Here is a 16237-nt window from a genome sequence, read left to right as displayed (position 1 = left end):
ATTCCTGGTCACAATTGTAGCTCCCGCCATCTACCTGGCTACTGTTTACCGCATCATTTTTCTTTCCTCTAAGAGCCTGTCTAACTCCCGGAAAAACAGGTTTGTGACTGTTAGGGTGCATTGCAGACATGATCCTCTGCCTAAAGAAATATTAGGAGCCTGAAAGTTTCCAGAACACAGGTCGGATTGGGAAATAAGGAAAATGTCATAGAAACCTTATCAACTCTTCCACCTGAAACATAGCATATAATTTATGGTGTGGGAATAGGAAAAACAAATGCACTTTTTTAATGCAGATCACCCTGTGTCTGGCAGGAATTTAAAATATTAAAGCACTAATTAAAAAAAAAGTCTGTAATGTAAAGTGGGTACGGCAGCAAGTGGGTAAAACAGGAATGTCCTCTCTGCCATGGTGCTGACAATACGTAGAAACAGACATTGAACACAAGCTTAGGGACAGCCGGAGGAAGGATCCAGTGGTTCAGGTCTTAGCCTGGGACTTTAGAGACGTGGGTTCATTTCTCTGTCCTGCCACAGACTCCCTGTGTGACCCTGGGTAAATCATCTAGGTTCTAGGGTACATCTATGCTGCAGCCGGGTGCGTGATGTGCAGTTACCTGCGCTAGCTTTCATCTCGCTAGCTTGCTAAAAATAGTAGTGAGGATGCTGCAGCGTGAGCTGCACAAGCAAGCACATGCCTGGAGGAGAAGGGCGGGTGGGTCAGCAGTTCTTACTGCTGTGTCCTCACTGCTACTTTCAGTGAGCTACTAGATTAAAGAAGTGCGGGTACCTGTATCCAAGATGCTATTCACTGCCCTGGCTGCAGTGTAGACGTACTCTAAGGAGAGGTCTGCTCTGCACTGTAATCAGAGCACGCATAGACATGCCTGAGCTAGTTTTGATCTAGCTAGCCAAATAGCAATAGTAGGGGAGCTGCGGGTGTGGTGCCCTACATCAAAGGGGTGTTGTGAGGATAAATAAAGATAGTAAAGGTTGTGAGGTGCTCTCATTCTACCATATAAGTGCCTTAGACAGTTTGGTTCATACACAGGGGAGTTCAGAACCTAAATTGACTCCTGTATAAGGGAATCCCCAAGTGTCCCATCTTCAATACACAGGGCTGCTTTCCAATGGTTCATATCCATCACTGATTTAGGTCTTTGATTTTAGACTGGGGATATTGCCCTGATTACAACCACAAGTGTAGCCGTACCTCTGTTTGCACAGATGAGATTACTCCTGCTCAAAACCAAAGTAAGCTCTACTAGTGCAAACAGCAGCCTGGTCTGTCTACACTGGGGGTTAAACTAGCACTTGATTCATTACTAACACCCTGTTTTGGTCATTAATACTGGTGTCCTGGCTACATTTGGCTAATATTACTGTGTCCACCTAAAATCTACCTGCGTTCAGGAGTTTTGCACTTTCATAGAATGTGTCTGTATTCTCTGCCCTCAGCTGTTGTTTAGTGTTGCCTGTACACTGTTAAACAGCTGCCACATTCCATCCCAAAGGCTGGTAGCAGGTACTTCAATGGCTGGGAACTAATGACTGAAATCTACGCAGGCTGCCAGTCTAGAAAAGGCTTCACTGCACTGCTGATATGGTGCTGTTTAAAAAACTGATAATATGAAGTCAGTTAAACAAGTTCCACTGACACAGATTTTTTCATTCCCAAATGCTTTATAAACTTTATGCACTAGGGGCCTGATCTTCAAACTCATATTAATGTTATGATTAATGAACTTGTCTCCATTATTACTTTTTTGTGTAGTGCACCTTTAAACGAAGAGAAGACGCCCCTCCACATACCCACAGCTGCAGGGGTAGCTGCCATTGGGAGTTCAGAAAACACTCTCTGTGCTCTCCCATGAAGTCTTTAATTTTGTTGTCTCTTGTTTTAGTTATTCCCTTAATGCAAAATAAAGATCATTCAGATGGAAAGTGTGTGGATGGTCTTTGTGTACAGACAACTACAACACATGGGAATGGTCTTTAATCCCAATAGTGGCCCATGGCCCCATTGACTCCAGCTGGACTCAAGCTGGGGGTATGTTTCATAATTAGATTTCCCCAGGCCAGTAACAAAGGTGAACTCTTGGATCACTGTTCCAGTCTTAGCAGGGAGTCACAGACAGTCCCCTTAGACTCTCCAGTCTATCTTGCCACCCAGACAAACTGAACTTTGTGATAAAAGGTCACTTACACCAAAAATTACACCACATCAGGCTGCTCCCAGTCCCAAGAGACCGGTCACTTACCCTAGATCAATTGGTACTCCAGATCTTACACCAAAGACAACGCTGGCAGCCAATTCTATAGGAAACTAACTAAAGGTTTATTAGCTAAGCTAGTGAGAATTATTGAGAGGTTAAAGCAGGTAAACTATATGCACAGGTGAGTCATGGTTTGTAATTTCAAATGGTGGCAGTGATGTAATAAACTGCCAGTTTCCCAAATGTCTTTCAGGTACCTTGATTATCTGTGGGGATCTCTGCTTTGCATCAAGTACATTTCTCTGTAAGAGTCCAAACAGTCCAGAGACCCTGCCTTGAATCCATACTTATAGTGTCTTCTCACAGGAAACAAGTTGACAGGGTCACTACCCACATGGGCTTTTCCTTTGATGACAGAGAGTGAAGAACTCATTTAAAGTCTTTGACCTCCGATCATTGCACACAATGACTTCTTGCTTTGAAATTAGCACTTTTCTGTTAAAGTTCTTCATTTGCATTCCACAAGGCCTCTTCCTGTTTGATGGGTTATTTAGTTATGGGATAGGCACAAAGTAAATGTTTGCCATTATAGTATAACAGGATACAGATAAGTGAATATAATGCAACTAACATCCCATTAGTTTTCATGAAGTTTAAACACCAAATGCACTCTTCTACATTTAACAATCACTTTGATCTATACTAACACACAAGTGAATTAACCAGGAGCTTCATCATGAGCTGGCACCTGGTCCGCCAGCATCACAAGTACTACTCGTGGTAAGGATTTGCAGGATCAGGTCCTATATACGTAATGATTGAAATGTTGCCTCATACTGACTTGACTGTGCTCCCAGTGAAATCACTGGAAGTTTGTCCATTGGTTCAATGGCAGCAAAATCAGGCCCTAAAAAAGGAGCTAGCTTTGCTTTCTCCTGAATAAAACCATATATACACACACAGGAATCTGTTTACCTATCACTGAAGTGCAGCCACCTCTGGGATCCAATGTGTTCGCTGTCTAACAGTATACAAGCAACATTAAACCATAGCTGAGGCCAGGAAATAAAGAAGAATTCTGAAAAAATGCTAAATTAGTGAACGCAGGTAGGATTTTAGATGGCAGATTGTAATATTAGCCAAATGCAGCCAGGAGACTAGCATTAACAACCATCATAGGATGTTAGTAATGAATCACGTGCACTTGCAAAATTCAAAGGTTAGCAATTTAGAACTTGTCACTGGTGTCTTCATACGCTCATCACCAGCCTACTATTAAACCTAAAAGGTAACGAGTAACTTCTCTAGGTTATATGCCACACATTTCAAGAGGGGTTTATACCCTTGTGTTTACTCTTTAGAATACCTTCCTCTTTCATGCAGACTGGCTGGCAATGGCAGGTTTCTCAGAAGAACCAGCTGTCCCCAGAAAGTTCATTTGAAATGCAAGGGACATTTCTATCCAGAGGACACAACAGGTGCAGCCAGCTGGCTCTGTAGTTTACTAGCTTACCGATTACACATCAAAGGGTGAGATTTAGACTTTCCTCTCTAAGCACATAAAGGCTTCATTTGTGACTCTCATAAAACACATGTGAAGTGCCAATAGCACAATAGGTCAAGGGTCTGTTTAATCTGACATCCTTTCTTTGATAGTGCCCAATGTCAGCTACTTCAGAGGGAGGCAGAAGCCCACCCATAACGCACCTAACTACAACTTTCATCCGTATAGCTGCCTCTCCTGGTTACTTGCTTTGTTTGGAAAAAAGGGGAAGCCATTTCTCTCCTCTGCCGTAAGCCGCAGAACCTTCAGGACCCTTCCACCCCAGTCTCCGACACATAGTTATACCATGAATGAACTGGAAACTTAGGCTATGTCTATGTGCACAGGCTAGCCTGCCTGAGCTGGTTTGAATCCGGTTAGCACTGGTAACAAAGGCAATGAATACAGCACAGTCTCGGCTAGCAAACTGAGTATGTACTGACAGGTCATGTTGGGCTTGTACTTCTCACATTGAAGCTCACACTGAGCCTACTTCAATGCTGTTGTCACCTGTACTAGCTGGGTTCAAACTAGTTCAGGCGGGCTAGCCCGTGCACAGCTTTTGCTGTGGAAACACACCCTTAACCATGGTAAGTGGGTGTAGATAAGTCTAAGAGTGTCTTATTGAGTGCAAGAGAATCCAAATAAGCATAACCATGTCTAACCTACCAGCCAAAGGCCACAAGCAAAATTAACTTGGTAGGCACTGTGATGCACCTAGAAGGGAGAATCCTTGCTCCAAAGTGCAAATAGACAAGACATGCAAAGGAAGCGTTATTTATTAGCCCTGCCATGAGTGCAGGGGACTGGACTAGATGACCTCTCCAGGTCCCTTCCAATCCTATGATTATCACCCACCTTTTGCAAATGGGAAACTGAGGCTGAGAGCAACTATGCATGGGAGGTTTCAGAGTAGCAGCCGTGTTAGTCTGTATCTGCAAAAAGAACAGGAGTACTTGTGGCACCTTAGGGTATGTCTACACTACAAGACTATTTCGCATCAACTTAATTCGAATTTGTGGAATCGACCTTATGAAGTCGAAGTTGTGTATCCACACTAAATACACTAATTCGACTGTGTGAGTCCACAGTAACGGGGCCAGCGTCGACTTTGGAAGCGGTGCACTGTGGGAAGCTATCCCACAGTTCCCGCACTCCCCGCTGCCCATTGGAATTCTGGGATTTCCCCCCAATGCATGATGGGGGGAAAAATGTGTCGAGGGTGGTTTTGGGTAACTGTCATCATTGAACCGTCAATCACGCCCTCTCTCCCTCCCTCCCTGAAAGCGCCTGCGGGCAATCTGTTCGTGCACTTTTCTGCTCAGTGACAGCGCGGGCGCCACAGCACTTTGAGCATGGATCCCGCTGCAGTTATGGCCGTTGTCAACTCCTCGCACCTTATCGTCCACCTCTTCCACAGTCAGCTGCTGAGAAATAGGGCTACTTTTCAATGGTGCTGCGAGCACTGGTGGACCATGGGGGACGTTTTACCAACATCAACGTCGGGTGGCCAGGCAAAGTTCATGACGTGCGTGTTTTCAGGAACTGTGGTCTGTTTAGACGCCTGCAGGAAGGTAGTTTCTTTCCGGACCACAAAATAAGTCTTGGGGATGTGCAGATGCCTATAGTGATCGTCGGGGACCAAGCCTACCCGCTAATGCCCTGGCTCGTGAAGCTCTGTGCAGGCGCCTTGCACAGCGACAAGGAACTCTTCAAATACCAGCGAGCAGTGAGCAGCGTGACCTGTGACTGTTCAGTTTCTTTACAGAGAAGCTGAACCTGCCCCTGTTTCTTTACCAAGTGACTGTTGACTATCATCTGCAGTTACATACCCCGCCCACCCCGCTTCCCCAACTTCCAACACACGTTTAAAAATAAAATACAGGTTCCACTGTAACTTTACAAAGGTTTCTTTATTGATGACTTTGCGTTACAGGGTTGAAACTGGGACACGGACTGTGCTGGGTAGGGTGTGCAGTGATGTGAAGACCGCCTGTAAACTCGAGGAATGACAGGCTCCTGCTCCCAGAGCGGTCTGCAGTGCCGGACTGGATGTTTCAACGGAGCCTGCCATCCCTCCTTTTTGGGACTCTGTGTGCGGGGGCTATGTGGCCTTTTGGCGGGGGAGGACGGATACAGATTCCTCTGCTGCGTGGCTCTATGGTCCAGGACAGGGACCGTTGCATGAGATCTGTAAACCCCCGCCCCCGCTACAAAGTCACGTACCCCCCCACCCACACAGACCCTGCAAACCACCTTCCATACCGACCAGGGTGCGTACTGACTGCAGTGTGTGTGTGACCTGCTGCTGATCCTGCCCCCATGTCTATACCCTGGTAAAGGTGATTGTCCTGTCAAATTACCAACCCCCTTCCCAGTGATGAGCTGCCAATTTTTTAACAACGGGTTCCCTCCTTCCCCCCCCCTCCGTGGGGGGGGGGGTCGTGCCCCATCCAACCCCTCATGTTCCTTAACACACACACTCCGAGACCCCTGACCCATCCCCCCCTTCCCTGTCCCCTGACTGCCCCTTGCCGCCCCACCCAACCCCTCCTCTCATTCTCAATGACCCCCCCAGAACCCCTACCCCATACAACTACCCCTTCTCTCTGTCCCTGAGTGCCCCCACCACCTCATCCAACCCTGCTCTTTCCTGACTGCTCCCCCGGACCCTTGCCCCCATTCAATCCCCCTGTTCCCTGCCCTCTGACAACCCTTACCCCTATACACCCCCCGACAACCCACCCCCTCCCTGCCCCCTTACCACACTGCCTGGGGACCGGGTCCACTCTGCCAGAACCACGACCGGCGCCGCTCGGCCCGACTCCCCGGGCCGGCACCGGGGCCCGGCCGCTCGGCGGCAGCCGCGGGGCCCGACTCCCCGGGCCGGCGCTGGGCTGGAGGGAGCCGCGGTCTGGGACCGGGAGCTGCTGAGCCAGCCGCACCTCCCCTCCCCCTCCGCGCCCCAGCTTACCTGCTGGCTGCCTCCATGCTGCTTGTTCAGGCTTCCCGCGAACATCTGATTCGCGGGAAGCAGGGGAGGGGGAGGAGAAGGGGGCGGAGCAGGAGAGGAGTGGGCGGGAACTTTTGTTAAATTTAGCAGCCCTTAACAAGCGGTTCTAAAATGGCTGCTAAATTTAACAACGGGTTCCCGCGAACCCGTGCGAACCCGCTGCAGCTCACCCCTGCCCCTTCCCCCCTTCAAACACAGTCTCCTCTAAAAGAACATGACGGAAACAATAATTAAGAGAAAAGTATTTTTTATTATCAACTAGACAGTTAGGGGATGAAACTGGGATGGGGGCTTGGGTGAGGCGGGAAGGAAAGGACTTCTCAAAATTTAGGGTATGAGAGCTTTTCGGTACTTGAGCACTCTGCTGGGGTGCAGTGACAGTTTACACGGCCTCTGGCGCCCCTCCTTCTGGTTATTTTGGGTGAGGGGGGTATGGGACTTTGTGGCGGGGGAGGGCGGTTGCAGATACACTGCAGGGGGGCTCTGTCCTCCTGCCTGAGGTCCTGAAGAACATGCACAAGGCGCAGGAGCATGTCCATTTGCTCCCTCATTAGTCCAAGCAGCGTTTGAGTCGCCTGCTTGTCTTCCTCACGCCACCTCTCCTCCCGTTCGCTGTGTGAGCACTGGTACAGAGAGAGGGTCTCCCTCCACTGGCTCTGCTGGTTTGCCTCGTCTCGGGAGCACCCCATAAGTTCAGCGAACATCTCGTCCCGTGTCTTTTTCTTTTGCCGCCTAATCTTTGCCAGCCTCTGTGAGGGGGATGCTGTGGCAGGTCTGGAGACAGTCGAAGCTGTGTGATGGGAAAAAGGGAGTGAATTCCTTGCAAAGATAAATTTTTGCGAACAATGAACACAGTCTAGTCTGTCTCTATGAATTCTGGGTTGAGATCCCAGTGCCTGATGGGGCAAAAACCATTTTCGCGGGTGGTTCTGGGTAAATGTCGTCAGTCATCCCTTCCTCCGGGAAAGCTACAGCAGACAATCATTTCAAGCCCGTTTTCCCTGGATTGCCCTGGCAGATGCCACAGCGTGGAAACCATGGAGCCTGTTTTGCCTTTTGTGCCTGTCACCGTATGTGTACTAGATGCCGCTGACAGAGGCAGTCCAGCAGCATGCTTTTGCTTTTGCATGACAGCAGAGATGGTTACCAGCCATACTGTACCATCTACCATACCATAAATTGGTAATAAGATGGGCATGGCTACCAGTCCTTTTGCACTGCACCATTTGCTGCTGTCATAAGTGCCCCTGGCTGCTCTTAGCCAGGGGCGCAAAAGCCAAAATTGGGAATGACTCCCTGAGTCAATCCCTCCTTTTTGGTATCTAAAAATAGAATCAGTCCTGCCTAGAATATGGGCAAGTGTACTAGAGAACCACTGTATCAGAGAACCAGAGAGCACAGCTGCTCTGTGTCAGATCCTGCATAGATTATGAGCTGTATGCTATTCACAGGGGGTGCTCCTGCAACAACCCCACCTGTTCATTCCATTCTTCCCCCAGCCTTCCTGGGCTACCATAGCATTGTCCCCCCACTTGTGTGATGAAGTAATAAAGAATGCAGGAATAAGACCCAGTGACTTGTTAGTGAGAAATGAGTGGAAGGAAGCCTCCAGTTGCTATGATAGTCCAGATAGGACATTAAGGAGTGTGGAGGAGAGGAGCCCAGCATCCTGCTGCTAGTCCAGGGGCAATTGAATCTTTTCTTTACACATGAAGGGTGGGGGCTGATGAAGCTCAGCCCCCTGTTGCTATGATGAAGACGGTTACCAGCCATACTGCACCATCTACCAGGAAAAATTAGGTTCACTTGACACTGGGGGACCTGACAGATGCTAGTACGCATGGTTACCAATCCTTTTGCACTGCCCCATGTGCCAATAGGCTGATGATGAGGACGGGTACCAGTCATTTTGTACCATCAGCCACCCATGGCGGAGGGGGTAGCAAGGATGTTGGTGTTGAGTGCTGCACCATCGCGTCTATCTGCAGCATTCAGTAAAGATAGGGTGACATGTAAAAGAGTCAAGAGAGGATTGTTTTCCCTTTCACTTCTGGGGGTGGGTGGGGGGCTGCGTAAATTGCCGAGCTATGCCCTGACCCACCGCGGACACTGTTTTTGACCCTAGAAGCATTTGGAGCTCAGCCAAGAATGCAAATGCTTTTCGGAGACAGCAGGAACTGTGGGATAGCTTGCGTCCTCATTCCCCCCTCCCTCCATGAGCGTCCATTTGAATCTTTGGCTTTCCGTTACGCTCGTCACGCAGCAGCGTGCTGAGTCTCTGCTATGCCGTCTGTCCGGAGATTTTTTAAAAATACTTTGGACCAGGCGTAACATTACAGTAATTCCCCTAATTAGATGCAGGAGTCTCCGAGCGAGATCACCCTGAGGACGGTCACTGAAGGAGATAGAGAGCGCATGTTGCGTGAAAGCCAGCACAAACCAGGGGCCTATGCAGCCGTGCTCGGGGAGGAAATGCTCCCTGAGTACCTCATGAAAGCCTCGCACGGAAAACTGTGCTTCCACGGAGCACCCAATAAGGCAGCTCTCCCCAGGAACCTCCTGCGGAGGCTTTTCGATTACCTCCAGGAGAGCTTCATGGAGATCTCCCAGGAGGATTTCTGTTCTATCACCATATATAGAGAGACTTCCTTTTCACATACTTCAGATTCCTGTTATATTAAGAATAAAAGTTTACATGGTTAAAGCACTTACCGACTGCTCCTTCCCCTGATTCAGGATCCGGGTTAATGGCCGGGGACGGTTGGTAGGGGATCTCCGTGACGGTGATGAAGAGATCCTGGCTGTCGGGGAAAGCAGCGTTGTAAGCGCTGTCACCTGCCTCGTCCTCCACAAACCCTTCCTCATCTTCCCCGTCCGCGAACATCGCCGAGGAACTGGCCGTCGACACTGTCCCATCGTCAGAGTCCATGGTCACTGGTGGGGCAGTGGTGGCAGGCTCCGTAGCGTCCGTTTGCCGCTTTGATTTTTTGGTAGCCTTGTCGGGGTCCTTGATTTTCACGCGGCGCTGCGTTGCATCCCGGCTGTATCCTCTGTCTCTCATGGCTTTGGAGACCTTCTTGTAGGTCTTTGCATTCCGTTTTTTGGAGCGCAGCTCCGAAAGCACAGACTCCTCGCCCCACACACTGATCAGATCCAAGACTTCCCGGTCAGTCTATGCTGGGTCCCTCTTTCTATTCAAAGATTACATGAACTCCTCTGCTGGAGAGCTCTGCATTGCTGCCGGTGCTGCTGAGCTCGCCCCGATGTCCAACCACGAAATGAGATTCTAACTGTCCAGACAGGAAAAGGAATTCAAATTTTCCCGGGACTTTTCCTGTGTGGCTGGTCAGAGCATCCAAGCTCGGACTGCTGTCCAGAGCGTCAACAGAGTGGTGCAGTGTGGGATAGCTCCCGGAGCTACTAAGTTCGATTTGCATCCACACCTAGCCTAATTCGACATAGCCATGTCGAATTTAGCGCTACTCCCCTCGTCGGGGTGGAGTACCGAATTCGAACTAAAGAGCCCTCTAGGTTGAATTAAATGGCTTCCTGGTGTGGACGGGTGCGCGGTTAATTCGAATTAACGCTGCTAAATTCGAATTAAAGTCCTAGTGTAGACCAGGCCTTAGAGACTAACAAATTTATTTCAGCATAAGCTTTCGTGGGCTACAGCCCACTTCTTCAGATGCTTAGAATGGAACATATATTGAGGAGATATATATACACATACAGAGAGCATGAAAAGGTGGGAGTTATGTTACCAACTCTGAGAGGCCATGCATGGGAGATCTGTGCTAGAGCTGGGACTTCAACCCAGAGCTTTAGAGGCCTTGTCCAGTGCCTTAACCACACAGCCATCCTTCCTCTCTACTTACAATGGAAAGGCCAGCACAGCTGTAATTCATCTAGCATTGCTACCTGTGCTGCTAACAACATACGCCTTGCTCCCTCCACTCTAGGTTTTGCAACACAAGCAAACAGAGTTTTATTAAGCGACAATTGCAAACAAGATTATAGGCAGAGTGTAAAGTCCCACGTTAAACAGTGGCTTGCAGGATGACAACGATCAGGCATGCAGGAATGCCAACAAGAGGCAGGCTGGCCAGCAGGTTCCGTGCTAATAGCAGGAGCAGTGGCCTGCTCTCTTGAGTCAAATGGCAGAACTAGGTGCTGGTCAGAAATGCAAGGCTGTGTTCTATCAGCTGTCAAGTCATGGGGGCAGAAAGGTGCAGCAGAGATTACTCTCCTTGTAAGGCAGCAAAGAGCCACAGGACTGATAAAAACACACAAGTGTACTGTACAAGGCAAGGAGAGAGATAATGCCTGGGAATGGAGGGGTCCTCCCCACCGTCGTTAAGGGGAGCCTTCTTGCTGCACACAGGTCGACAGCAGCTGAAAAGGGTTTGTAAAAAAATGTACCCGTCAAAGCAAAGGAAGGCTTTCAGGAGGATGTGTCGCGGAAGAACCACTGACCTAAGGCTGTTGGGTTTTTTTTTCCCCCCATGAGAGCAGGAAGAAAGTAAAGGTTTTGATCTGACATTCATAGTATCCCTGTGTAGAAGGATTCCAAAGCAAAACTGACATGCAGCATGTATAGGGAGCATTTCATTCAGCTCTGAAAAGCAGCCACCTCGGGGAGGAGCACAGCAACCTTTCAAACATTGCACAACAAAACCACATGAGGTTTTAAAGACAGGAAGTGAAGCAGCAGCCCAGGTCTTATGGAAAATGCAAGAGGAATTTTGAACTCATGCGGCTCTATTATCCTTCATTTATACAAACCTAGTCAACTAATTGGGAGCAGTCACATGTATGTAGCTGAGGGCTGAACTTTACTGACGTGCTCTAAGGACCCAATGACAGCCACCGGAGCAACAACTACTTAAAGTGAGCCAGTTAGACCTGAATTTACACAAACTGCTTAATTCTCTGTGGCTTGATTCAGCTCCCCTTCTGTAACAGGGGAATAACAATGCTTCCTTTTTCTGCCAGGTCTAAATTGTAAACTCTTTGGAGCAGTGAAGTAGTATCACTGACTACGCATCTGCCCATCGCCTCACAATGGAGCTCTGGGCTCAGCTGGGACCTCTCAGCAGTACTGTAATACAAATAACAAGGGGGTGAACTGCTCACCAGCTGGGGTTAGGGAAAAATGTCTTTCCTTGGTATAATATAGCACAGTTTGGTGCATCATACAGAGGCAGAAGGAGATCCCCTTTGCTCTGAAATACTTTTAGAAACAGCATGCCAGCCTAGATGGATTGTTGTTCTGTTGATAGACGTTTGGGAAGGAAAAGGTCTGTTAGGATAGGAAATCCATCCCATTGCAAACATAACATCTAGTCCCTTGCTGCAGGCAGTATAAGCTATTCTGTCCAGATAACATTTTTGAGGCGAGGGGGCAATGCTGGAATTATTTATAGAACTGGTTTTTTTTAAACGGTATTATTTCAAAACCTGCAAGGCTTTGAAACAGCTGCCCCCGGAGTCTGACTATAAATATACTGGTGTATGGCTAGGGATTACTATGTTCTGTTTACACTGAAAACAACTTAGGGGGTGGGGTCCCAATAATAATTGACATTTTCCAAGGATCATTTTTCAAAAAATAAAAAAGAGGTGGGGGGCGGTGGAGAAAATGGAAAGTTTCTTTTAACAGGACTTTCACTGGCAATTCACACTCCCAGGCACGGGCCTTACCTGGAAGATGACATGGTGGCAAAGCAGGTAGGCTGTTTACACTAGCCCATAGCACCCCACTAGCACAGGGGGAGCTGAACTGGTAGCAGCAAGCGTAGGAAATGTTAAGAAAAATAATCTAGTGTAGACACAGACTTTTATACAGGTGCCTTACACACTGCTTCCACGTGTAAGCCTGCAAAGCTCCGTATATTGGTCCCAATCCCCAGCTGGTGTTCATAGACATAGGTTATGGCAATTTACACCACGTGGGGATGTGGCTTACTGTGTTCAGTAGATAGAGCAGTGTAGAATAGGTGGAGCACTGATAGGATAATACCTACCTTGACAGGGCCCTGTGCGGATTAATGAGGGCTTGTGAAGCACTTTGAGATCCTTAGCTGCAAGAGACCAAGCAGCCTTTTCTTGTCAAAGAAAGCAATCTAAGGGCCTGACCTCAGCTGGTGTAAAGTGGAGTAGCTCCATTGCAGTCAAAGGGGCTCATCATAGAGATAAGGATCTGTACGCAAAGATCCATCTGAAGAATATCTATGCCTTTAACATGAGCATAACTGGCTCATAAGAACAGTTCTCCAAGAACGGTGCATAATCATAACGATCCATTTCTAGATGAGTCTGCAAGGCAGCTACAATCTTTAAGACTAGTCTCAATGGGCTGTGTCCCTTTACTATGAACATATTTTTTTTTAAAAAACCCTAACTAAATAAAATGGTTTTATTTTAAAGATATGGTTAGAACATTCTGTGCAAGCTACTTCTGTCTCTGCCTGAGACAAAACATTCTTCCGGTGGTATTTTAATTAGCCTGCTGCTCATTTAAAAAAAAAGTTCATTATAGGGACCCTTGAGACCCAGCGTAGTTCAGCTTTGGCCAGAATGATTAGCTGGCATTAAACGACCAAGCTTAGGAACAAATCACTATAAAATCACCTCTTAGTCCTGATCTTGCTTCCATTTTTCCACTGAGTTCAATAGGGACTGCCAGCTACTGCCACCCCTACTCTTAGTGAGTACTACCTGTTTCACAAATAGAGCCATTGATTCCAGTGGGACTAATTGCAGAGTAAGTTACTCAATGGGCCTGGCCCAACGCCCACTGAAGTCAATGGAAAGACCCCTAGTAACTTTGATGGGATCTGGATCAGGGCCAATGTAAGGGGAGGCAGAATCTGGCCTAGTCGCAGCAGCATTGAGCCCATAGTCTGTTAGTCTAATCGATTTTGGCATTTATACGGCACTACCCATTGTGGTATTTAGGCATAATTCAACTACCATCTCTCTGCCCTGAGCCCTGACCCCCCCTCACATATACCCAGCCCTCTGCCCTGACCCCCCGCTACACACACACCCAGTCCTCTGCCCTGAGCCCCGCAGCCCTGCACACCCCCAGGCCTCTGCCCTGAGCCCTGTACCCCCCTCATACACACCCATTCCTCTGCTTGACTCCTTCACACACACCCCCACGACCCCAGCCCTGACTCTGGCACCCCCACACATACCCAGCCCCCCCTGCCCTGACACCTGCACCCCCCTCACATGCCCCCCAGCCCGCTGCCCTGACTCTTGCACCCCCTCCACATACCAGCCCCCCCACCCCATGCACCCCCCACATCCTGACTCTTGCACCCCCCCACTTCCCCACCCCCACCCTGAGCACCAAGCGGGCGCTCCTGCACACACACACACACACCCATTCCCACCTGCACCCCTCACACCAAATGGGAGCTGCCCAGGTAAGTGCCCCACACCCAAACCTCCTGCCCCAACCCTGAGCCTCCTCCCTCATTCTAGCTCCTGGCCAGACCCTTCACCCCCAGCCCTGTGCTCAGTGCACTCCCACCCTCAGCTCAGTGCAGAGAGAGGAAGAGAATGGGCCAGAACCAGGGAGAAGGTAGGTACTCACTGTATGTGGGCAGGGCCGGGACCCCAGACCAGCAGCGGGCTGAGCGGGTCCGGCAGCTGGGATCCCGGCTGGCAGGAGCCGGCAGATGAAACCCCTGAGCGGCAGTGGGCTGAGCCACTCAGCCCACTGTCGGTCTGGGGTCCCGGCTGCTGGACCCTTGCCAGCCGGGATCCCGGCTGCAGGCCCCGCCCAACCTGCTGCCAGCTTAGTTGACCAGGACCCCAGACCAGCAGCAGGCTGAGAGGGCTGGCGGCATAAGATCAACATTTTAATTTAATTTTAAATGAAGCTTCTTAAACATTTTGAAAACCTTGTTTATTTTACAACACAACACTAGTTTAGTTATATAATATATAGACTTATAGAGAGAGACCTTCTAAAAAACATTAAAATGTATTACCAGCACGTGAAACTTTAAATTAAAGTGAATAAATGAAGACTCGGCACACCACTTCTGAAAGGTTGCTGACCCCTGAGCTAGACACTTGGCACCAGGAATCAGGAAGCTTTGTGCATGCCCATTGGTGGAAAAGTAGGTGCCTAAGGGATTTTAACAGCAAAAATTGGCATCTACAGGGGGAGGTAGCATCTGAACAGGGGTTCTGAGGATCTAAATTTTGGACTTAGGTGCCTAACATGGCAATTAGGTGCCTAAATCCCTTTGCAGATCTAGCCCTCAACATCCACATCCACAAGAGAAGTTGATCAAATATTATTCATGTAAAAGTAAGAAGCTCACGACAAGTAACATAACTGGAAAATGCATCTTCATCAGGAGTCACTTTCGGGTTTCGTCAATATCGCAGGAAAGTTACAGAAATCCAATCTCTCCTCTCAAAGATGACTGCACCAGCCCAGCCCATTAATTCATCCACTGGCAAGTACAACACTGCTGCCAAGTTCTATGTATTAGGCCATTTGTTTGGGGGTAACTGGTTATAAAGGGGCACAGGATGAAAGAATCTCAAGTTATTACAAACTATCAGTGACATGAATGTATCTACTGACTTTCAGCATTAGTGCCCTCTCTATGTATATAGTCAAAGGGGGTTATAGGTGAAAACAAAGCATAATGGCATATTGTACCCGCATATAGTGGAAGCCTCCTATAGCAAAGTCAGTTAGAGGTTCATTGTAACTGGAATCGCAGCTTGAACACTGCAATTCACTTGAATAATTTGCTGGGGCCCAATTTTGAGAGGCGCTGAGCTCCCTCCACTCCCTCTGCTCTCAATGGAAGCTGAAAGCGCTGAGCACCTTCCAAGATCATGTCCCGGAAGCAGGTTTGCACTGTATTTAAAACAGGCAAGCAGACTGACTACCCCATCCTAGCAAGAGGACAGCCGCTGTGACCTGCAGCTCCACAGAATGACTCTCAGTGGAGCGCGGCTGACGGCAGTTCTGAGCCTTTCTTGATATTATCCAGACTCTAATGAAGCCTTCACCGACTGCAGCCAGATTGGGCTTCACAAGCAGCACGGATTGGTTTTTTGCTGTGTAATAACTTCTCTCTTACCTGTCAAAAACTACCGCAGCGTAGGCTGGCTCCGCGAAGATGACATCCCCAGCCCAGAATTCCTTGGCTGCCTTCAACCCCCTGCCTTTGCCTTCCAAAGTGAACACTTCCACCATCTCCATTTCCCCTGGTGTCATGTCAGGGAAACCAGGCTTGCAACGCAGGTGTCCCACTGTGAGCCAGGTCCCTTGTCTCTCCTGCTTTTTCAGCACCTTTGGGTTGCCACAGGACCAATCCTAGAAATAGATGGTCCCCATCACACCCACTTACATGAGGCTGTACCATTTTCCACTTGTGGGGGGAGCTTTTTACTTCATATAGTTATAAGCCCAGAAATCAAAGGGGC

At 48.6% G+C, this 16237-nt stretch overlaps 1 protein-coding gene across 2 annotated transcripts in view; it reads right to left on the bottom strand.

The window, feature by feature from the left end:
• The window catches only part of SMYD1 (SET and MYND domain containing 1), a 46638-nt gene extending 30610 nt beyond the window's left edge, over nucleotides 1–16028 (bottom strand). For both annotated transcript variants that reach the window (XM_045019422.1, XM_045019423.1), the window contains exon 1: nucleotides 15892–16028. In XM_045019422.1, coding sequence (XP_044875357.1) covers nucleotides 15892–16028 — 137 coding nt within the window. The remainder of the gene's footprint in view (nucleotides 1–15891) is intronic.
• Nucleotides 16029–16237: the final 209 nt, after the last annotated feature.

Source organism: Mauremys mutica, chromosome 5, assembly GCF_020497125.1.
Source record: "Mauremys mutica isolate MM-2020 ecotype Southern chromosome 5, ASM2049712v1, whole genome shotgun sequence".
Classification (NCBI taxonomy): Eukaryota; Metazoa; Chordata; order Testudines; family Geoemydidae; genus Mauremys; species Mauremys mutica.
The sequence above is the reverse complement of the archived record's forward strand: the minus strand, read 5'-3'. Positions and strand labels throughout refer to the sequence as shown.